Below are 23,807 nucleotides of genomic sequence, written 5' to 3'. Positions count from 1 at the left end.
GCCAAGAAAGTCTTATTCTCAAGCACTACACCTATTCCAGCTTTCTAAATGAACGTCACTTTAGTTTACAGGGTGTTTTAGGGTCAGATCAAGGTCAATTTTCAAACCAGCACATGTGAGGCACCAAGCCATAGACTGGGTTTTTGGGTGGAAATAGGGGTGTGTAATAACACGTCAGATAAGATAAATACAATACAGAGGTTGAAATAAGATGACAAGAATTTATTCCATCATTTTTATTCCCATAAACAAAGTAGCTCCATCCAGAGAATCTCAAACATTCATCAGCAGCAGAGGCTTATTAAAAAACCCAAAACAAACAAAACAAAGAAGTAAAAGGAAAGAATTACCCCGACCCCCCCCCCCCCGGACCCCACCCCATCTTCAACTTCATAGGCAAATATTTCACAACATCTAAATTGCTAAAAATCACACTCAGGCCATCTAATCCAAAACAGCATCTAAACAGAAAACAGAGGAGTAAATGATCGTGAAGAGCAAAACATTAAACAACATAAAATTACAGGACAGAACTCAGTTATACTTGTTTACACTGATCAAGTCGTACAAGTAATGCTTACGCTTTGTGCTGGATAAATATGATGTCAGCTTTTGGTACTGGTGCTGAAGGTCAGGTCAACATTGCACAACCCAAACAAACACGAGCGCCTAAACCCTCACAAACTTCTTTAACACTGTAAGATCAGCTAAAGCTCTGACATTCGATTGGCACTGAGGAGCCAATGCAAATAAATCCAACACCTACTGTCAAAATGGGATTTCTTTGCCATTTACTAAGTTCAATCTCTTGAGTCAAATTTGACTGCTTACGGGGCAAAACTAATCAAAACACTACTAAGAAGAATCATTACCTATTAACATTTTCTGTTTGCTATGAGTAAACATCACTTTTCCTAAATGCTCTACAAGCTGTCAGCAGACTTCTCCAAATTGGCCAATGACCATGTAAACTCTGCAACACAAAAGGAAGTGCTAATAAATAAGAAAAAAACTTCATAAAACAAACAAACAAGGAAACACTTCTGTTGGCTCAGGATATCGACAAAACTAACAGCAATAAAAATAAATCGTTTTACAACAATATAACAAAGAAACAGGGCTTATTGTTCAAAGATGCTTTGCTTAGCTTACAGGATGATGGAGCATATGGCTAAAGGTTGTACAGTCAGGGCTGGAAGGAGGCAACTATGAACAAACCGTATGCACGTTTGCCATGCATGTGCATGAAAACATACACACCTGTGTCAGAGGATGCATAGGTGGCAAAGGAGATTCTGAGGTAAACCCATGAAAGGCTGTGAATGAGTCAGTCAAAAGCATTATATAACAAAATGTTTGTTATACAAGGGCTCAGCCCTCCAACACCCAAACAGCTTTCACATCCACAGTAACCTCTGCATGTAATAAGAGAAAAATTATAACATGACTATTACCTACTATTGTTGAGTATGTTTCTCTCACCTACGCACCTCCCGGGATACAATCAGAGGCAAAGGGCATGAATAAGGCGGGTTTATAAAACATAAAACCAAAGATTAAGGGACAACAGAAACTTTACTTTCAAGACACAATAAGTTAAAATATATAGAGAAACAATATCACTTGGCTCCTTTTAAAACCACTTCTGCTCAGATAGAAAAACAAAACAAAAAACAAAACAACAACTTGTAGAAATTATATTAAATCTCAACCCATCAAACGTGCAACAGTAAAGTAAATCCCTTCTCCTTAAATATTAAATCAAAAAGTAACAAGATGAAAACATTTGTATACGCGCTAGTATGTACAAATTAAAGAGTGATATTATAATATTTACATACACACATCAGTCCCTGATCGATTAAGGCCAAAGTGCTGTAGATGCACGTGTCACCCACGTCACATGTAGGCTGCTGTTGCACTTAAGTGTTCTTCAGTTTGCAAAATGCCAAAGAAGCAGTTATACTCAAGGCTTTTGCTCTAGTATTATTCGTCTCTCAAGCATATAAAACTAAGCAAACTTTAGCATCAGGAAATAAAAATTGTCCAAACACCCTTTTTCAGCAGTTGGAATTTTGTCATTTTTGTCTTTTTTTCCTTATACAAAAGTGGAATATTTTATATACAGTAGCACTAGAGTTCATACGAGATTCACCACAGACTCCTGGGACTTCCTGAAACGCTCGCTCATCTTGAGAGAGGGTATTTATTAGAGAGGGTAGTGCCAACAAGTCCACCTGTTAAATGTGAACGAATGCAGGAAACCAGGGCAGTGGAGCAGTGCTGGTCTCTTGTATGTGTGAAACCACAGTGCCAGTTGATGGAAGAGTCAGAGCATGCCAAAACCCTCACTGCCCTCGCTGATGGCCAGCTTCAGCATCTTGTGCAGCTCCTCGTAGGAGTCGTAGGTAGGGAGGCACAGCTGGTTAAAACTAGACAGACACAGAGAGTCAGCATGTGGTTGAACTATTGTTGATTTGAAAAGGAGAACGGGCTGATATTACATTATTTCTTATGTATAGAGAAAAAAAAAATCTAATTAAAAGACCAAAAACTGAAATGATTTTAAACATTTCCAGACATGATATAGCAAAACACACCATCACAGAGCTCTATTGTTTCCAACAACTATTAAAAACATATCAGTGAGCCATGGTGTTGCAGTGGGGGATTTTTTTTTCACTCTCTCACAGTTTATTTTGACTCAGTCCCATGTATGCCATCCTGTTGCTGCCATAAAAAAACTCATTAGTATGTATAAATAAGCCACTGAAGCTATTCCACAGAAATGTGCTATTTTCTCCTGTTTGAATAACATTTTTTCTTGTACAATTAAAGATTTTTACTGTACGTGTGATCTGGTCTTAAAGATTTATATCATCAGTGAGAAGACTGTTGTTTTAGACATGATGCAGGATTTGGCAGCAGTCAGAAAAACACATAGCAGCACTGTTGAGGCATGTTTTTTTTCTCAGTATGTGTGCTTCTACTCACCAGGTGTGTGCAGTGGGCAAAGTGCTATGTGTGGGGGCAGCGATGATCTGGAACGAGGGGCAAAGAGTGTTGAACCCGCCGTGGGGTAGCTGAGAGGAGCCGGTGGTGAACTGCAGAAGACGAGCCAGTTCTTCCTGCGTGAAGCTAGACACCACCGCCCAGAACCACTTCATCACCTGAGGGAAGGAAAAAGGAAAAGCAAACAAGATCAGACATTTCCACCAGCTGCTAGGGAAGAAGGCAAGATAAGAAAAGCGTCCGTGACGTACCTTCTCTCGGAAGTGCCATGATCCACCAACAATCACAGCGTGGGCCTTGAAGTCCTGTACGTTTATGTCACCAGTGCCACACATCAGCAGCTAGAAGCACAAAAATCCATAAATATCCGGTGTTGATTAAAATGTCAGCAGGACTTAATTACAATACATCGCACATACCTCCAACTCGTTCTCATCAAATATGGCTAGCAGGTTTTCTGGAACCAGTTCATTCAAACCTGCAATTGATCAGGAAAAATGCACCAATTATGTGCACATTACCAGAGATTTCAAATGAGAGGAACTGGCAAGAAAAATACAAATGCAAAAATGCAGCTGTGTGCTAGCTTCATTTCCTTACCTTTAAGGAAATGTTCCACCTCATCTCTTACCTGACTGGCCAGTCTATACTGGGCCAGCAGGTTAAGATAATGCATCTTGTTTTCATTGGTCACAGCAATTTGAGCTCCACCAGATATAAGCTCCACCACCTGGAAGAGAGGACGACGGGGTGAAAATGATAGAAAATGACATTTAAGGTATGTTGAAAACTGGCAAATAACAGCAAGAACCAGAGGAAAGAATTAGTACATATAAGACCAGAAACCCTGTTGAAAAATGTCACATTACTTCTCAGCTAATTTATAAATATTTGGGCAATTCATTTTAATGTTAAAGAAACAATTTGATGAAGTAACGTCGTTATTTAATTAAAAATCTGCGAGTCTGAGCTTGGTTTCATCACAGATTTATGCAGCCAGCTATTTGGGTGATATTTTACAAGTGAACAACAAAGTTTATAAAGGATGCCAAACTCTACTCGTCCATCCTTTTATATAAACTCACCACTCTTCCTCTTAAGAAAAATTGAGGCTCTAGCCAAACAAGCAATATGGTTTGTTTTGTTTGGTTTACCGCTTCAATCTCCTGGGATCTCCTACATCAGTACTTAAAAAAAAAGAAAAAAAAAAGAAAAAGAAAAAAGAAAGAAAATAAGGGGAGGTTCCTTTCCAAAGTGTTGCCTCACCTTCTCCAGCTGTCCCGACTTGCTATACTTCTCCTCGGCAAACACCAGGTCCATTTCACTCACGTCATTGTTTAGGATGAAGCACACTTTAGTTTTGTAGAACTCCTGGTCATCCGTCTCAAAGTACTGCATGTGGAAAATCAAACGAAAACCCAGGGAAAAAAAAAAAAAAAAAAATTACGTTTTTAAATAAACACGGTACTTCATCTTCTAGCAGGGAAGGATAAAAAGATGACTGGGTGGACTGGAGTTCTCAACTTTGAAAGCGAAGTTATTTGGATAAACAGCCAAACACATTGGGTAGTTTTCTGTTAAATAAATAATGCCAAGAAAGAAATGAGGTTTCTTGGCTTTGTCAGGAATGTTTAAGTGATGAGATAGAACAGTTGACACTAGAGGATAAACAAAGGAGACGTGACCTTCCAACTTCCGAGCAAAATGTCTCTTTAATTGGAATGCACTGCGTTCCATACCTTGTAGTTCATTCTCAGGCCAATGATTTGGGCCAAGAAGGAACGTGTAAAGCGAGCTCGAACCAGCTGTTTGTAGGCTCCACCCAGAGCAGACTCATACAGACATTTCCCTACAACGCGACCCGCAAACTCATACATCTTTAGGCGCAAGTGGGGTGGCCTCTCGGGATTTGGGTGTACCTGGAAAATGAAGACGAATACTCTCTGTGAGTTTCAAAACTAAGTGTTGATGGTGTATACAGAATATACAAAGGGTTGAAAACAGAAACTCACAAGGCCCTGGTTGTTGTCACTGAAGCGGGTGAACAATTGATTCGATGTGTCAAAGAGGGTCTTGCAAATCAGTTCAAACCACTCCCTGCGTGGACCACCCCAGTCCAGAGCTGTAGAGGAAAGATTTTAACGCACCTTAAATCCTTTTCTGATTTTAAGTGAAGTGCTTGAGGCAAAATGTCAGTACTCCAATAGGCCTCGTGTTAATTGTGCGTTTACCTTCCTCTTCCTGAAACACGACCTCAAAGTTTTTACTCCAGTCAGACACTGAGAAGTTCCTTGTGGCCTTCAATGACTGAACAAAGAACAAAAACGACAACTGAAACATCATAATGGTCACGTCACTGTTATGATTACACCTGTGGTCTTAAAACATAGCTTATAATAAAAATAAATAAATAAATCTGATTAGAGTAAATAGAACGTCCTAAATGTAAAGCAAAAAACACTTGAAACTGAAATCTCAGAGGACTGACGTGTGTGTGTGTGTGTGTGTGTGTGTGTGTGTGTGTGTGTGTGTCTGGCTCATACTCAGATGGTGAAATCATGCCTCAGATTAACACGCGCCATTTGGTTAATGCAAAATCCTGTAACTCCTGCCAAGTTCAACTCTTATACAGGAATATATCAGACATGCGTACTACACACACAGAGACAAAAGGGAGCACTGTTTCACCGTGTTTGGCATCGTAGAAAAAACATTTTGGAAAAAGGTCAGAGTGACATGTGACTTTTTTTCTTTTTAAATCGGAAAACTTGGCTTAACGTCATTCTGGTGCACTGTTTTGGAGAAATAAATTACGTACCACATATTACACACTGGATTAGACAAATTATGTCTATTCTTCTGCTTTTCCACTAGAAAGAATAACATACGCCGTAAGACTTACTGAATCCAGAATGGCGTGTCGGCTGACTTTTAGGCAGGTCTTGGTGCGAGGTCTCTTGGAATGGATGTGCCTGAGTTCACGCTGAAAGAAATTCACCTTGTCTTGGAACGTTTCAGAGCCGCCTAAAAACAACATTAGCAAATACCGTCTCTTTGGAAAACTGTAGTAGTAATTTAATAAGTGCAGATCGTGCAAAAGTAACGGCGTTCCACTCAAACAAACCAATATTCTTGTGCAGGAAGCGAATGAAGGTGGCAGCCATGATGTTCCTATCTTTGCAGCTTAGCTCCACAGGAGGCTGTATCCCATCATCCACTACTAGAGTTAGGTACTTGTGAACTGGGTCAGGACCATAATAGGTAAACTAAAGAAAATAATTCAATTAAACATTAACCACGTATAAAACAAAGCGATCTAAAAAATATATACCGATTCTCCAGGATTGTCTAACATTAGTTCTGCTTACCTTTGTTCCTGGACATACTCGAAAGGTGAAAAGGCGCCATGGAATAATTTTCAGGTAGAATTCCTTCACGGATAATTGCTGTTTGAAAAAACTCAGGTTCAATGCCCTCATATTTTCATACCGGCAGTTTTAAAATCTCTGAATTTAAAACAAACAAATAAATAAATAAATAAATAAATAAATAAATTGGAAGCGACAATAAGCATACAAGAACAACTGAAGTGTTTCAATTATTACTTCATAAAATATAATCCAGGTATTAAAGCTTTTGTGTAAATAGGTCTGTATGTGTATGTATGAATGTGGGCACTGATCTAGAGGACGAGGACAGTAAAGGTGATTCTGGTTCCAATACCTAACCATTATATTGCCACCGGTCACTTACCTTTGGCGATATGTAACAGTAGACCTTTTTTGGTTTCTTGACCTTCTCAGGTTGTCCCTCCACAGGAGAGTCATGTTCATCCTCCTCTTCTCCCATGGAGGGCCTCCTCTGGGGAGCCAACAAAGAGGAGGCTGGTAACTGCCATGATGAACTGCTGTAGTTCCCACTACTGTAAAGGTATGCCTCAAAGTAGATGCTTATGCCAGGAGTGGATACATTCTTCTCCACACAGGCCTTTTCATTCTCTGCAATGTGACATGCAAAGAGGAGCATTAGGCTATGAAAACAGTAGCTAATACATTTCTCTTCAGCATGTACAAGCTGCTCACCACTGAGAACAATTATGTCAAATTCCCCATTGCTGAGCGGCTGATCCTTGTAGGAGATGCGAGCCCTGAAACAACCAGTCTTCTTTAGGGTCAGTCTCAACAGAACCTGGCACTGCTGCTTGTTCACTGAAACAGATTTGCTGTAGAGGCCCTCCAGACTGTCATCATCTGCTGTGCCTAGCTGAAAGAGCAGAAAGACTACAAATGAATCCAAGCTTAGTTCTAAAGCTAATGGTTGTGCAATTGTGCAACTTAAGAATAAAAACTAATCCTAGGTTTTATACTCGTCATCATCAAGAAAATAATCTCAGTTTAATGGGTAAAAGAAAAGGAGTTTCACTCGCTTACAGAGTGCACATGGACACTGTAGTTTGCTTCATCTGTCAGAGATGTGGAGTTACTAGTAGGGTTTCCATATTCGTCTCTGGGCTCAATTTGTAAAGTGTGCCGCTGTCCGTTTGTTAGCACCAGGGTGGAGAAATGGTAGGCTATCTTGGTTTTGGATGGAACAACTGTACCTGAAGTGAAAAAGAGAACAGAAATATAGTCATCCAAAATAAAGACTTTTGACATGTAAACTGCATGAAAACATTTTATGTATCTACCTGGCTGGAATATCTTGTAATAAGGGCTATAGGCCACATTCAGTCCACCCAGCTTGACTGCAACCTCATAACGTCCAGCCTTGCGTACTGTAAAAGCCACTTTGACTACATTGGACTCTGGGTCTTGCAGGACTTCCTGTGTGACAGGGATGTCCAGGGCCAGTTCAATGTGGGTAATGTTGACCCTCAGCCCCACAGGCCGATGTGCTGGGAAAGGCTGACCATTCTTATAGAACAGCTGAAAAGGCGAAAATAGAAAAATAAAAAGTGTCATTTAATACTGAAATGAGATTTTATTATCATCTCTTTTTCCTTTCTCAACATCTAGAATCTAGTGTCACCTGGACTCTGAAACTCATAGTCTGTCCCACTTCCTGTGGTTCCTTCCAGTCCCACGACACTTTGCAGGAACGTGGGTCCAGGTAGTTTCCCCGGACATAGTCGTAGATGCTACGATCACCGCGTCGCCCTGGATCCTCATTCTGCAGGAAGCTGACCACCCTTGCCGCAAGCTCACAGAGGAACTTGATGGTAAAGACAAACGCTATGATGGAAACAGTAATTCCACCTGCCACAAGAAGGAAAGAAGCACAAGAGTTGGAACTCATGTTTGCAAAAAAACATTTCAGTATTAAAATAACTAAAGTTTAAGCAACGTTTCATCACCAACTATTTAAAAAAAAACAAAAAAAACCAAAAGCAAACAAACAAACAAACACAAAAACAAAACAAAACAAAAACAAAAAAAACAGCAGCACCAACTAAAGCCAAAGTGTGAGCAGGAATAAAAATCAGTCACATACAAGTAAACACCAACCATATCAGCCCAGCCTCTTGCACTACCAGATAATGTTGTACTCACCAATCACGTAAAACATGAGGTCCCTTATCAAGAAGCACAGTGCCACACTACAGCCAAATATGAGAGCTCCCGCTGAGAAGACAGTAACACAATGCACTATTGATTACTTCAATTGTAGAAACTACTCACTTCCTCTTCCTTGTCTGCAGAGTCCGTGTCAATGCTTGCACATAGTTTTCTTATTATGTAAATTCGGGTAGGTCTTCCATACCACTAAATTTATTTTTAAATCAAATGCAAAGAAAGGGTGTGACAAAAATGTCCAGCTTTGTCCTTTAGTATGAAAAACCACACCCTGTTAAACAACAGGAAAGCTGGTAAGGTAGAGACAACATTCACATGTTTTATTTGACAGAGATTTTTCCACAGTAGGTGTAAAAAGACTTTTTTCACACCAGGGAACAGACAGAAAAACAAAGAGTTGTTTTGTTGTCAAACAGATGAAGTAACACATAACTTCTCCATTAGAGAATTTGAGCTACTTTCAAATGATCTATGCTTCTTTGAGTAACATTTGTGAAAACCCTTGAAAAGACTTAGCAAACAGTACTTCGGTTTATATCTTGTATCTGAATGCCTGTTGATACTTTGCAGCTGGGGAACGCAACCACAACTAACATTCTTTAAAGGCAACAATAAAAACGTGATCAGGGTCTCACCAAATGACCACTTCTCATTCAGACGTCTCTCAGCGAGGCTGTGCACCAGCCGGATCTCGTAGTCCTGGTCACGACTCCCCCTGGAGGTCTGGAGGATCTTGATGCCTGTAGACAACTTTATGTAGTCTTCGTAGTAGTAGCCCCAGGCAGCTAAAGAAAGCTGCAGCTGACTGTCAAACTGAGAGAGGTCATCCAAATTCATACAACCCAAGGTCTTCAGTCTGCAGTGTAAAACAAAAAGTGAAAGTATGTCAAGCAGGTAATAGAAATGAATCTAGCATTAAGCAACCGCCTTTCTTTTAGGCTTCGGGACTGAAACCTAACTTTAACTCAAGGTCTGTTAAACAAGAATGCAGTTCCAACCCCACACAACCTGTCCGGCATGCTTAACAAAATCTGGTTTAAGTACAATTCAGGCCAGGAGCCTCAATCTTATCTCCTAAACTACTCCAGTATTGCAAAAGTTACATCGCATGACATGTTCCAACAAGCCTTTTTCAAAATAAATAAAATAAAATGAAGGAGAAAAAAAACCTAATTCCTGTGGTGTACATGGAGGAGGAAAATACTGGATGAGCCAAGACAGACACAGCAAAAGATTATTAGAATTATAATAACTCTACTGTCCAGATTAATGGAAAATCATCTTTGGTTCACCAAGTCACAAATCCATAATAAATAAATATACTGATAATTATCAGCACACATTAATAAATATACAACAGAAAACTTCAGAAAAAACATCACAGCATCACTAATTGCATTTGGCACAAATGATCCCTCATACGCCTTTTTACTAGCTAGAGGCATCCTATAAAATCTTCCTGACAACATTAGCTCAAAATCAGATCAGCAACAATGGACTGGGTAAATACAGTGTATTAATGAATACAAAGAAGACCTTTAATCCTCTAAAACAAATGTTCATACTGTCTCTGTGTCAGCTGACACCGAGCTCATGCAGGGAAAAGGGATAGCTCAATGTGGGTAATGTTGACCCTCAGCCCCACAATTGGCACATTTGTGGGGCACATGAGTGGTGGCCCCATGACCGGAAGGTCGGGGGTTCGATTCCCCTGAACAGCTACCCTGAGGTACCCCTGAGCAAGGTACCGTCCCTACACACTGCTCCCCGGGCACCCAATGGCTGCCCACTGCTTCACTGAGTGAATGGGTTAAATGTAAAGAGGAATTTCCCCACGGGGATCAATAAAGTACACTTTCAAATTACGCTTTCACAGCATGATCTTTATGGGCAAAAATAGAGATTAGTATAAAAATATTATCTGAATAACTAAAAACAAATCAACTGTAAGACTGCCTTTTCTATCCTTTGTTAATCAGCATGTGCGATGCTGTCTCAGTTTAATATGTACATACTGACAATAATGGTACAACTAATACTAAAAGCAACTTTAAATCCCCACTTACACTATATTTTGATAAAAAAAAATTAATAATTAACTTTGGCTTTTTCAGTTCTTTACTGAACCAAAAGCACAGAAAAAAATGATGTGGGCAATGAAGGCTTATATAAAAGCCAACAGCAGTGGAGGCAGCTATAGTGTTGCAGCCATGACCTTCAGAAATGTGACACTGTATCCCACTAAAAATGTCAGGAATCTTCCTAACAAACAGTATTTTCCATGTTTCCGAAACAAAGCTGACCTCTAGAAACATAACAGTTTACTCAAAAAAAGAATCCCAGCACACTTGTCATTGTTTTGATAGCGCAATAACTAATACTAATCATAGCTGGTTCTGTTTGAATCAGAATAAAGCACCCAACACATATACAGAAACATCTGCATTACTGCAGGGTCTCACAAATGCAGTCTCTAAAGAATACTTTTTACTGCAGTGACCCTCCAAAACACTGCAGCCTACACAGCTCAGTGTCAGCAGACTCAGCTAGCCGTGAATGGAGAGGGTGCCCTCAAGTGGACATAAATAAACCTAGTGTGTGTTAACCAACATGAAACAACCAAGCGTTAAAAAAAATAAACAAAATCTTAGAAATCACCTGGAATAATCTATATTTATGACAAGGCAAAAAGTAATTGATTACATCAAAGGGTTGCTGCTCATACCAGATTAGTAGAAATGTTCAAGTTAAGACTTTTCATTGCTTACGTATGATAATAGTGCTCCAGGTTCTGGGAGCAAAGCCACTCCTGGAAGGCAAAGTCTCGGAGCAGCTGGATGTGAGCCTCTGCAATCTCCCTCCAGCGCTGCTGTTCCTTCACCACCTCTTCCAAACGACTAAGAACACTCAGACTCAGTTCCTCAAGTGTGTGAACATCTGGATGGCACATGAACAGCATATAAAATCTCCAATACTCATACTTGCCAGTAAATCCACATCAGTATAATGACCCGAAATGTCTAGATCCTCATTAAAACCTACTATAATGAAAGCTTAAGCCTGTGCTGTTTGTATGTGCATGCCACTGGCATCAATTAGTCTGAATGTTTACTGATCAAAACAAAAATATCATCAGAGTCAAACCTAGAGGTAATGCAATCTCTCTGAAATAAACCCATAGTAAATCCAGTTGAAAGTGATACTTTTGCCTCTGTTATTTCTGCAAAAACTCAGAAAGTCTTCTCACACATATTACTAACATTAGCTTGCTCTTTAAAAGAAAAAGAAATCAGCTAAATGTCTGTATTGTTTTGGTCAGGTAGGATTGAAGCCAACGGTGATCCACTGACCTTCAAATAAGTTTCTGTATTGAGAGAGGTTATGTCCTTTGAGCCATTCCTCGATCTGACTCTCTTTTCCTTTCTTCCAGCGCACTTCCCAGAAAAAGATCCACGACAGTGAGCAGAAGAGGAAGGTCAGGAAGAAACGGCGGTCCATCAGACCATCTTTCAGCCTTCACTCAGACTTCTCCGTGCTCAAACACCAAACACCACCGAGTTATTCAAATCTCCTACAACAGAGGAAAAACGAGTTTAGCCAGATGGGATTTTAAAGAAAAAGTTGCTCAAATAAGCAGTAGATGGAAACACCAAGGAGCCCCGCTGTAGACTGTTCTGTCAACAAAGCATGAATATTTAAATGTCCAGAATAATACGAAATCCGTGGCATTGAAATATGTATGAAAAACGAGGCTCTGACAAACCTCCTTTTAGTAAGGACAAACAGGGTCAAAGATATGCAAGTCAAATCTAATGAGAGACCAACAGTGCAGCTACTGATTATGACAGATATTGATAACCATTCTGGTCTCGCTAGCTCAGCTGCCAGCACGTTTTCACAATACCTGCTAACTAAAGAAATAACATATTCAAACAGAAAGCCTAACTAAAATTTATTGGGAAGGTCAAAAGCCTCGGAAAATAAAAAGGTTAACTGCAACATCATCAATTCTCTCTGGTCTGTTGACACAGTGGGAAGGCTACCCTTAACAACTGCTACAGAAGCACTCCGACCAGACAACACAACGCTAACAGCTAGCAGAGTTAGCCCTGAATGTCAGCGTCCTTTCAGAAATCTCGTCGCCTGTCCCAAAATGGTTATTAAGGTGCATAGCGTCACAGGTGCCTTTTGCAAAACCACGACTACACAAAACAAAACTGAACAAATGCAATATTGTAATATAGTCAAACTATTATTAAACACTGCAGTTACCTTCGTCTGCGAGGCGCTAGCGTAGCCACCGGAAAATGCGCAGAACGGGCGTCGATTTTTGATTACGTCTGCGCATTGCTAACACGAGGGTAGCAAGTCGTACTTGTAGCCGGTCTGTGGGTTCAGTCACTGAAATTTGAAATGGTACGTAGTTTCTCACTGTATCAGAGTAACATCACCGACTTAACAATTGTTGTTAGATAACTTCTTTTTTTTTTAAACTTGAAGGTTAGAGAGTTTTGGCAGATTTACCGTTAAGCTAACATGCTAATGCTAATGCAATGTTTCCACATCAGCTCTTTAGTTTTAAAGGTTAAACAGTGAACGGTATCTTTTTTTTAACGAGCGTTAACGTTTCAAAAGGTTTTGAGTAGGTTTTGTCACTCTATTTAGGAAAATTAGATATTAACACAGTTGAAGTTTATGCTGTTAAGTGTTGGTTGTGATCAATTTTGGGCTTCATCAATGCAGGGGAAGCAGAAAACGAAGAGATATGCAGCGATGAAAAGAATGATCAGTCTCAAGGACCAAAGAATGTAAGTTTCGGCAGTGCTTTCTGCGTCTCTGCTTTATTTAGAGCCATGTGATTCATTGCTTCACCCACTTCCCACGTAAAAAGCTGCCACAACTCATCGTTTGTTTTGTAGAAAAGAGTCAGACAGAGCCAAAGCAAAAGAGAAAAAGAAGAAAGACCCTTCGCAGCTGAAGGAGAGAGAAGTGTAAGTTAGCAACGCAACAGAAATACGCATTGGATCGTTAAAAAGTGTTTGATCATGAATTTGGTTTAATTTCTTTGATTTCTTTGATTTTTGTGCAGGACTAAGTACCCATCGTGCCTCTTTTTTCAATACAACACTCAGCTTGGCCCACCATACCACATTCTGGTTGACACAAACTTTATAAACTTCTCCATCAAGGCCAAACTGGACATTGTTCAGTCTATGATGGACTGCCTTTATGCCAAATGTAAGTATTAGTGCTCAGTGGGAATTTTTTTATGAAAATAATAAAGTTGCTGTATGTCACTTGTTTTATATCAGCATCCAATAAAACAGTTTATATGAATTTTTTAAATAAATTCCATCCCATCCAGGTATACCATATATTACAGACTGTGTAATGGCTGAGATTGAAAAGCTTGGAATGAAATACAGAGTCGCGCTCAGGTAAAGGCTGCTTGATGTAAATAAGTGTTTCGAAACTTGAATGCATTTAAAGTTATGTTTGTTATTGAAACAGTCTTCACCTCGTTTATTTTTTGTAGGATAGCAAAAGATCCAAGATTTGAGCGTCTGCCTTGCACACACAAGGGAACTTATGCCGATGACTGTTTAGTCCAACGAGTAACACAGGTAATATATGCAATTAAATGTCAGTGTTAATTTATTTGCACCAGCTGTTTGCTTGTCAGCAGACACAAGAGCTGAACAGTAAGATAACACAATTAGGTAGCCTTAAAAATTGACCACAGAAAATAAAGGAACTACGTAACCAACTCAAACTCTTTAGAGTGGAGTCTTTGCAGCTATTCCCTAAACAAAGGAATTACGTAAAGGATGTAGAGAAAAGGTCTGCTGTCTGCTGCAGTCTGCTGTTTACCTCAGCTGGTGTCCATGTGCATTTACTGTGGAGAACGCTATAAAATATTGTGAAAGGAATCTGATATGAGTATATGAGCTCACTTCTGTCTGATGACAGTGACACTGATGGTTTTTAGTGCTGTCGTTTTTGCCGCTGTTAGTGGTGTTAGTAAGACTTTCTTTGAAGTGGAACAAACATTGTTGGACTTAGAAACTTACTGAATTAACTTTCATAAAATGTGACAATGTAATAAAACTGTTCAACAGATGGAAAATTGATTTTTAGGACACTTTAGCCTAACAGTAGCTGGAATAATGTTAGCTTATAATCAGCTGCTGTTGTTTAGCCAGCTCATTGTCAGCTTTCTGGAAATGGCAATGTCAGATATCTAATCTCTATCTTTCTGATCTGCTGATAGTAAGAAACTTTGACAATATTGGGAATAAATGAGTATGATTATGCTTGAGTTGATGTGGAAGAGGATGAGGTTTTATTCAGTTGCCAGATGTCCAGGTCGTGTCGTCTCTTTCTTTCACGTTTTCATTTCGTTGGGGAAGACGCCCCTTCTCAGATGATAAAACATAGGTATGATGCTGCATCTCTTAAGTCTGACTTTGCAGACACCGATTGCAGATTTGATGAGGCGAGTGGTTACCCTGTACTCGGGCTGAAATTAAACAGAGTAGTTCCAATAGTGAGAACCCAGCTGAAGCGATTAGTGTTTTGCTATGTGCTACATGTGAGAAAGGACGCTTTCAGACAAAGTTAAAACCAGATTTTTCTCAAGATCGTCCAGGTCTCATGTGCAAAAATCACCTCAGAGTCTCAGTTCCCAGAACAGCTGATTGTAGTTAGATCAGTTAATTCTGTGTTATCACTCTGAGTTCAGGTTGTGATATGTTCCGAGTATATTATATTAGTGATATGTGGTATTTAAACAAACAACAACAAAAAACAGGATGATCAAATTAATTAGAAAACAGGAAGGGAAAAAAGTCCATGAATTGCATTTTATTTTGTGTGTTCCACTCTTTTATTATTTACTCTTGATTTGAATTTTCCTTTATGGATACCTTGATATCAAAGCACATATATTCAGAATCTTTGTCATTATACAAAAGTAAAAGTGCAACTAAATTATATGCAAAGAAGACAATCTTATTAAACATTTTCTGAGGTACAAAACATAAAAACTAAAAATTTTGGTAAATAAACCGGTTAAAATATATATGTATGTGTGTGTTTGTAGAAGGAATCAAATAAGCAGTTCAGGTTTATTAAAGAAAACCAGTCAGTAAGAAGAAGAGTGTGATAGAGTTCAAAGTTTACACTAATCCTGCTTTCTGGAACAGTTCTCTGATAAAAGGCAAATTGCCAAATAGTAACTGTGATGTGTATAAATGTCCATCTTCTAACGCTGGCTATGTTGCAAAGGGGAGATGTAAATTATGTAAAAATATTTCTGCAGCACAAGTGTTACATCCTGGCCACTGTTGACCGAGATCTGAAGAGAAGGGTCAGGAAGATCCCTGGAGTGCCCATCATGTACATCTCAAACCACAGGTAGCAGGGTTCTGCATTTTAATTAAAATATATGGCAGCTTTGATTGTAGCTATTTTATTTTCCAAGTGTTTTTCAAATATAAAATTAAAATAATGTTATTGCTAACTTTCAAATCAATTTGTTCTGATTCTAAAAACAGGTATAACATTGAGCGGATGCCTGATGACTACGGTGCTCCAAGATTTTAATGTATCTACAGCTGACCAAGAAGTGTAAATAGACTGAAGTTTCTTGTTGATTATTCCTTTCATTTGTATTAAAAAATATTGAGGATTGAGGCTTATTTTGTTTTCTCTGGATACTCCTGCTTCCTTGTACAGTCCAGAGACACGTACATGTTAGGTTAATATAACAAACACATTAACTAGGGATTGTGGTTTGACAGTACGGGTGAGTTTGAGTGTGAATGATTGTGATGATCACCCCCTGTGATAAGCTGGTGACCTGTCTGGCGTGTATCCTTCCTCTCACCCAGTGTCAGCTGGATTAGATAAGCCTTGAATGGATGGAAGTTTCATTCATAGTGAGGATGGGGTGTATTTGATCACATTTCAAACTGCAAAATAATTTAATTGAGTGATTTGTTCTTGAAACATTTTGTTACAATTTTTTTTTTCATTGAATAAACGTGTTATTGAAATATCTTCTGTCTTTCATTTTTCCATGTTAAATGTGTAAAGTGATGTTTACTCAGAGCTAATTTAACATTTAACAGTAATGTGACATTTTATAATCAAGAAGTACATTTCCTTATTTTCTACTTGTAGTATACTGTTAAATTGGAAAATTGAAATATAAGCTAAAGCAGACCTCAGGTTGACAGCTTACGAGGAGCACCTAAATGCATCATCGTACCCCTGCTGAGATCATCCGCTAAGTGGGGAGCATGCGCAGGAGAAGAGATTTGGGGAGTGTCTGAGTAGCTCGTTGGATGTGAATAACCGCAGACGCTGAAGCCAAGAAGAGCATCTGCATGAACAATGAACCGGCGGACTTGGACGGAAATCGTTTGGTGAAACGGACAAAGTGGACGTGTGAGCAGCGCCGGGGAGATGGAAATGCAGAAGAGCGGTGATTTGCTGGATGTCTGTGGCGTGAATGACCTCTAACGAAAGGGGGAATTAGGAATTTATACTTTGTTGTCTGCAAAGTCAATCCTCGCATCGAGAGTGTTAATGTTGGCTGGCCTGTGTTTGGTTGTTGATGAACATTAACAGCAAGGCCAAGCATTTTATACCTTAAGTAGCCTTATTGTCTCGATTTATTTATTTCAATTTCTGGTCATTGAATGGCCTTTAGTCTACTATTGTTTATTTCAAAGTGTCTAATACTTATTGCATTACGATTTTAATACACGTTATTAAACCACTGCCTCATATTTACGTGCTCTGACACAGAGGCGAATATTAATTATAGCAGATCAGCCTTTCTTTTATGAAATACTGATGCCATAATCCACTCGGTGTCATGAGTTGGCCATCTGTCGTGGACACCTACTTAAACCTGCAAGCAGATTAATCAAGGTGTAAGGATTTAAAGGCATCAGTCAGGACGTTTCTGTGCCAGAACTCTGCTGGGCTTCCTGGTAAAGGAGGGGATGCTCTTGGCCACAGTTGGCTCATTGGAGGAGAGAGACGAGGAGCAGGAGGATGAAGGCGACGAAGAGTTGAGGGATGGAGGGGTGCCTTTCTATGTGAACAGAAGTGGCTTCCCGGTGGATGAGGAGACTTGGGAGAGGATGTGGCGCCATGTGGCTCGAATCCATCCCAGCGGTGAAGCATTGGCGAAGGAGATAAGAGGTGCCACTGACCTGCCCAAGGTAAAGCCCAAAGGAAGGAGGAAGGAAATGCAGCTGCTCACACAGCACTGAATATATAATGCGTGCTTTGTGCAAACTTCCCTGCACAGGAAATTTCTATTTTGCTACTTTTGCTATTAGTTATACAAAACAGAAGAGCACAGAGGTCAAACAATGCTACATTCACCAGCTGCAATGAATATTGGGATTGTGTTATGGTAATGCAGATGTTCGGATGCTCTGTCCCACAGATTCCAATACCAAGTGTGCCTACATACCAGCCTACCACCACTATCCCACAGCGCCTGGAAGCCATACAGAAGTACATCAGGGAATTGCAGTATCCTTTGAGCAAGCCAGTTAGAACTAAATCAGTGATAACAGGGTGCATTTAAAATGATTTTGAGACTATATAGATTGTTTATAGATTTTACACACCGATCATAGGAAATGTGGATGTTAAAGTGCAGAATCCCACTGACCCACTGTTTTTTTCACAGTTTAAAATATGGGCCAGACAGCTGAAATATAATGTAGGCCACCACAGATGCTATATTAGGTGAAAGCTTGATTTCCAGCCAGAGAAGGATTTCATCCATTATTAACCAACAGCCTATGACTCCCACAGAGCACTTTAAGGAGCTGCCTTTTCCTTTCTCTTAAAACATTTGTCATGTTGCCTTCTCGCAGTATGACCTTAACTGTGCTTTACAGGTACAATCACACAGGAACGCAGTTTTTTGAAATAAAGAAAAGCCGCCCTCTTACTGCGTAAGGAATTCTTCAGTCACAGATATTTACAGCAGCAATCACAGGATGTCTGGGATGAGGGTCTTTGATTTCTTAATATTTACCCAGTGTTGCTGTGAGTGCATGCATATGGATCTCTCTGGTTTACATCAGGGCTTTGTGTGCAGGAGTGTGTGTCAATCAGCACAGGGCTGGAAAACACTTTCCCTGACCTCACTTTATTAGATTTAGTAGCGTCAATATTATTTCCCTGGCTCAATGACAATGCTTTTGTTTTCATGAAATCAATAACAATGTGTTCCTGTAACTGGTAGTGCAGTAGGCTGCTGTCTCCTAACTCAGAATGACATTAAATGGTACTCTCGTTTTTCTTTTGTTTTGCGCAGGTTAATGGACATTGCTAAGGAGATGACGCGGGAGGCTCTGCCAATCAAATGTCTGGAGGCAGTGATCTTGGGAATGTATCTTTATGACCACAGAGGACGTGGTGCAGGTCTTAATTTATTGTTTTGTTGGCAGCACTTTACAATACAGCCTGAGACTAAGGGCGTAATTACCCTGTAATTAAATTAAATGTCAATTAATTTTATTTAAAATTACAATGTAATTATATTTCTACACAAATACTTAAGGGTAGGTAAACAAGAAATAATTATACTGTATGTAAATTTAAGTACTGCATAATTTCCTGGTAGTTTAGTGAAAAAACAAACAGTAATTTTAAAACATTAATGGATACATCAATACATATGCATAAAATTCAATGAAATTCCATTTAATTGCTATGGAATTGCACCTTTAGTCACGGCCGTATTATAATGTTTTGTTATGTTTTGTTTTCTGCTTCACTCCAGTGGAGCCTGACAGAATGGTTTGACAAATGGATTCATAAATTTGTTTTTTGGCAGATCTACCGTATGTTTTCTCATCAAATTTTGGCTTCAGATATTATCTAATATAGCGGAACAAAACAGATGGATTTTCTACATAATAAGAAGCAGCAGGCTTCACCATTATATGCCCGGTTTTAGATCAATTTGTACAGACGTTTTTTAGACTTAGGATTTGAAGGTCAGTTGTACATTTCCTTGACTCAGCTTGATGCAGTTACCTCACCAACAACATGCCTGCCGTGGAGCGCTTCCCCCTCAGCTTTAAATCTCAGTTCTCAGGGAACCACTTCCACCACATTGTGCTGGGAGTCCACAGCGGGGGGCGCTTCGGAGCGCTGGGCATGAGCCGAAGAGAGGACCTCATGTTTAAGCCCCTGGAATTTCGAACACTACTGGACTTGGTCCAGGAGTTTGAAGGAGCATACAGGGGCTACTGGCACACCTTACAAAAAGTCAAGATTGGCCAGTACGTTTCCCACGATCCTCACAGCGTGGAGCAGATAGAGTGGAAACATTCGATACTTGATGTGGACAAGCTCACCAAAGAGGAGCTACGGAAGGAGCTGGAGAGACATACTCGAGACATGAGGCTGAAGGTAGAGTGGTGCAGATGGACTGCCCTTTCTGCTTATCAAATTCCCTTTGACGTGCTCTCTCTTCATGCGTGGTGACACTGATTTGAACCGCTGTTTGAAGAGCAATCTCTCTCAAACGCTGTTCTCTCATCACCTCTGATGCTCATATAATGAAGGCAGCCTGGATGCTGAGCTCTGTGTATAATAAAACTAAAGACTTGACGCTGCTCTGCAGTGCTTTACTCAAGGGTGGCTCTGTCCATCAGTAGCTGATCTTGTGCACTCAGTGCATTACACAATCACATTAAAGACAGAGACATACTTCAGCCACTGACACTCAGAGTAATGGTGAAAGCACTGGTAGCTCACTCATGATGTTTTCAAGTGAATGAAGCTCTTATGTTCTTTTGTGGTTTTGCAGATAGGAAAGCCTGCACCTCCATCTCCCACCAAAGATAGGAGAAACAGCATGGGTTCACCCCTCAGAGGACCAGGCAGCCCCATACGGAGGATCAGCCGTGTTGAGAGGCGGTATGATTAATCACATGCTCTGCATAGTTCTCAGTATTTGCGCTGGAGATGTCTTATGATCGAAGGCAAAAAGAAGGAGCTTCTAAATTAGTCACAGTTTGCTTCTTATATGAATAAACCTCGTTATTCTTTCTAACATTTATTTTTTATTTTTTTTTGCAGCCCCTCTGGAGACAAGAAGGTTTTGGAACAAAAATCCTCCACAGATATGAACGGATACCAGATTCGAGTCTGAGGAAGATTTTTTTTATTTTTTTTTTAGATAATTAGCAGATTTCAAAGCGCCACACAGGGTGTTAGATTTTGCCATAGAATACGAGCGTAACAGAACACGTTCATTAGAAAATTATATTATTTCCACATGTGCACATATTAACTGCCACCCACTCACAAGTCCTCATGCACAAATTCAATGACCGGGATGCAGCTGCAAGCTGGAAACAAAAAACACAGGGAGAGGCAAAGAATGGGACATGTGTCTGAGAGAGTTTCTGCTTGGTGCTGGAGGACACACGTGCTCATACAGGTTAATGCTATGGCACAGCTAAAGCTGTGAAGTGACATCATCTTTCAAATGTGTTTTGGTTAAAAGAAAAAGCGCTAAAATGCAGCATAAAAACAGTCAGTATGCTGCATAATGGTACAACAACATAAAAAATGCAATATCAATTTTTAAAAATCTGATTACAGCAGTGAAATATGGATACTCTATAGGTGCAACCACAGCTCAGTGTAAAAAGAAAAACGCCTGCTCTGATGTTTTCACTTCTATTAAATTTCAATTTAATGATCCAATCAGGAACAAAGGGCAGACCGTGTGAGTTGAGTGTTTTGCTGCAAAACAGTTATACCCACTGTGTAGCCTTACCTATTCAGGCTTAAAAACAGTTAAGGAATGCTATTCATTTGGATAGGCTAAAGAAAATCTTACAATGCACTTTTTCCCTGCCATTTTTACAATGTTTATATGTTACTTGACAAAAATGTTTTTACTTGAATTTGTTATGTGGACCCTTAATTTGGAGTCTCCATTAACTCCGCCGCCTCTGGACTTCCTGTAACATTAGCTGTCAGTGACAGTACAAGAATCTCCATGTGGGTATGACTGTGTTTACGGTGACCAATCACAGTAGGGCCGAGAGATTTCTAACCCTCGAATCAGGTCGTGAGAGAAGCAGAAGCAGAATTTATTTTTTTTTAAGCAGAGTTGACTTGTGAGTGTGTAAATTTCCCTCATGCTTGGGGCTGATCTGAGCTTTGTACATACAGGTACCCCTCTATGCCTTCCTACCCTTTTGTTTTGTTTCTCGCTCACAGATGCCAACGCTGCTCATTGAATTTGTGCCCACAGATTTAGATTTAGATCATGGAAGTGGTGGTTAATGTGTTACATGTCACATGACGTGAATCTGATATTTTCCAGGGGCCGGTGATTTAACCTAAGGTTTATTTTTTTGTACACACTGGCCCGTTCACAGGATTCAGTGTTGAATAGATTACCAGCAACTCCTCGCAAACAAACGCCTCATTCAGCTTCCCTGTGTTGTTACAGTATTTTTCTGTAGCAGTTACTGTGCATAGAAATTGGTGCTGGCAGTGCTCCCAACATAAAACAGAGCCGGGGCACAAGTGCAGTAATATGTAAACATTATAAATGACTGAAAAAGTTTTGTTAAAACAAAGCGAAGAAGCTAAAGCTGGACAAAAAGTACCGGCTCAGCTGCTGGACATATCACAGGTCCCTGTGCTGTCTAGAGAAGCTCTCGAGGCTCGTCTGCAATCTGTCTAGTTGTACTGTAAGTGTGCAAATAAATGTCATGTAGTATATATCCACTTAGACTCTGCTGGGCAACCATTACTTGTGTAGTGACTAGTTTGCAAACCACTTCCCTCGTGCCTTGTGTAATAATTCAAAGAGGAGGATAAACACTTTTTTTAAAACATCTAACCCATTATTCTTATTGCCCGACTAAACACAAAGCAGCTCTACCCGTCTGAATCACTATAACATAAACACACGTCTCATCAGTTATTCTAACTGATAAATATAACATCTTTCACATGAGTTAAAGCCGATGAGTAATGCAGCTGCATTTATTGTAAAGTAACAACGAGGCGAGTTTGTGTGAACTGTACTTTTATTTGTAGCAACTTTATCAAATGTTTCACTTGCCTTAAGTGGTAACCTAAGTAACTGACTTCCATTTAAACAAAAGTGTATAGCAGTTTGTTTACAGCACTTTTACCTGCATTTTGTATTTTTTTATTGGAAATGCCGTCATTTTATACCCTCGTTGTTGACGATCACCCGTAAATACTTATTGTTTATCACCCTGTTTCAAATGTTGCTCCATCCAACGTTTTTATCTCTATGGTAGGTGTTGTCCATTCTCATGTCTTATAACACGGTTGTTTTGTATCAAAAACTGTTGATTTGCAGAATCACAATAAAGAGTCACGTTGATTATGGCAACACATCTTTATGGTTTTTTTTATTACCTCCAACAAGAAAGTTAAGGCAGTGGTTTAGTGTGTTTGTATATCTATTTTTTAGTGATAACTGCAAGTTGTGGACAGTTTTATGACACTAGATGGGTCTCTTGGACCCTGGTTAAGGTCTTTGTTGAATTTGTCCAATTTTTTAAAGGAATTTCAGATGGTGCTTATCTGCTGTAGATACGGTTTTAGGCCTGACACGTCTTTGGTCTTCTACTTGTCCAGGTTCCTCAGACTTTTTAAGAACACACTGTATGCTATACTGAGATATCCCAAGTTTTTGTTTTCCTTGATTTAACCGAAGAACTGGAAACAAATTTGCTTTTGTGACAGGCTTCTAGTAACAAAGTTTCTAAATATAGAATTTAAAATTGGTTCTTTGCTCAGCTTTCTATAATGTGTAAACACAAGACAGGTTCGTTGCTTGAATTACGTGCCTTTTTTATGCTTTGAATAAGTCATAGGTCAGTGTTATGTGGTTTAGGAAACGGGTCAGGTACAAGGACTGGACTGAAAATTTGTGAAAACCAGCAAATGACCAAAGAAAAAACTTTGAATGCCTGGAGATTACGCAACACCTTGCTTAAAAAATGTTAAAAAGTCTGCTAATCCTTAACAAGATCATAAACTCTATACTTAACAAGGAGCCACACTGTAATTTGGTGTCTTTGTGCCAGGCAGGGAATGTTTTGGTTTTCTATCTATCAGCAGTTCATAATGACACTGCAGATCCTTCCAGAACAAAGGCACATAACAAGAGCA

General features: G+C 39.6%; 3 protein-coding genes across 3 annotated transcripts; 2 read left to right on the top strand and 1 right to left on the bottom strand.

Annotated features, from left to right (window-relative positions):
- Positions 1–207: 207 nt before the first annotated feature.
- On the bottom strand, positions 208–12,964 carry arel1 (apoptosis resistant E3 ubiquitin protein ligase 1). The gene is made up of 22 exons (XM_084914778.1): positions 12,858–12,964; positions 11,936–12,156; positions 11,354–11,522; positions 9,221–9,441; positions 8,562–8,633; positions 8,041–8,267; positions 7,700–7,937; positions 7,443–7,612; positions 7,095–7,275; positions 6,766–7,010; positions 6,381–6,458; positions 6,137–6,278; positions 5,915–6,036; positions 5,244–5,319; positions 5,025–5,134; positions 4,752–4,931; positions 4,279–4,404; positions 3,613–3,742; positions 3,432–3,490; positions 3,264–3,353; positions 2,995–3,170; positions 208–2,432 (listed from the first exon to the last, which is right to left on the bottom strand). Exons 2-22 carry the CDS (start codon positions 12,081–12,083, stop codon positions 2,330–2,332), a joined length of 3,063 nt encoding a protein of 1,020 aa, XP_084770904.1. The 5' UTR covers positions 12,084–12,156; positions 12,858–12,964; the 3' UTR covers positions 208–2,329.
- fcf1 (FCF1 rRNA-processing protein) lies at positions 12,892–16,646 on the top strand. The gene is made up of 8 exons (XM_084914779.1): positions 12,892–13,001; positions 13,329–13,393; positions 13,505–13,576; positions 13,675–13,823; positions 13,951–14,023; positions 14,122–14,209; positions 15,907–16,001; positions 16,142–16,646. The coding sequence occupies exons 1-8, from the start codon at positions 12,999–13,001 to the stop codon at positions 16,188–16,190; spliced, it is 594 nt and encodes a 197-aa protein (XP_084770905.1). The 5' UTR covers positions 12,892–12,998; the 3' UTR covers positions 16,191–16,646.
- A 231-nt stretch (positions 16,647–16,877) lies between these two features.
- On the top strand, positions 16,878–23,022 carry vash1 (vasohibin 1). The gene is made up of 7 exons (XM_084915336.1): positions 16,878–17,821; positions 18,052–18,140; positions 18,515–18,571; positions 18,937–19,011; positions 19,658–20,039; positions 20,440–20,549; positions 20,712–23,022. Exons 1-7 carry the CDS (start codon positions 17,600–17,602, stop codon positions 20,782–20,784), a joined length of 1,008 nt encoding a protein of 335 aa, XP_084771462.1. The 5' UTR covers positions 16,878–17,599; the 3' UTR covers positions 20,785–23,022.
- Positions 23,023–23,807: the final 785 nt, after the last annotated feature.

This window comes from Perissodus microlepis, chromosome 19 (assembly GCF_051167445.1).
Source record: "Perissodus microlepis isolate ML-2025 ecotype Zambia chromosome 19, ASM5116744v1, whole genome shotgun sequence".
Lineage (NCBI taxonomy): Eukaryota > Metazoa > Chordata > Actinopteri > Cichliformes > Cichlidae > Perissodus > Perissodus microlepis.
This window is presented reverse-complemented; position numbering and strand designations above follow the sequence as displayed.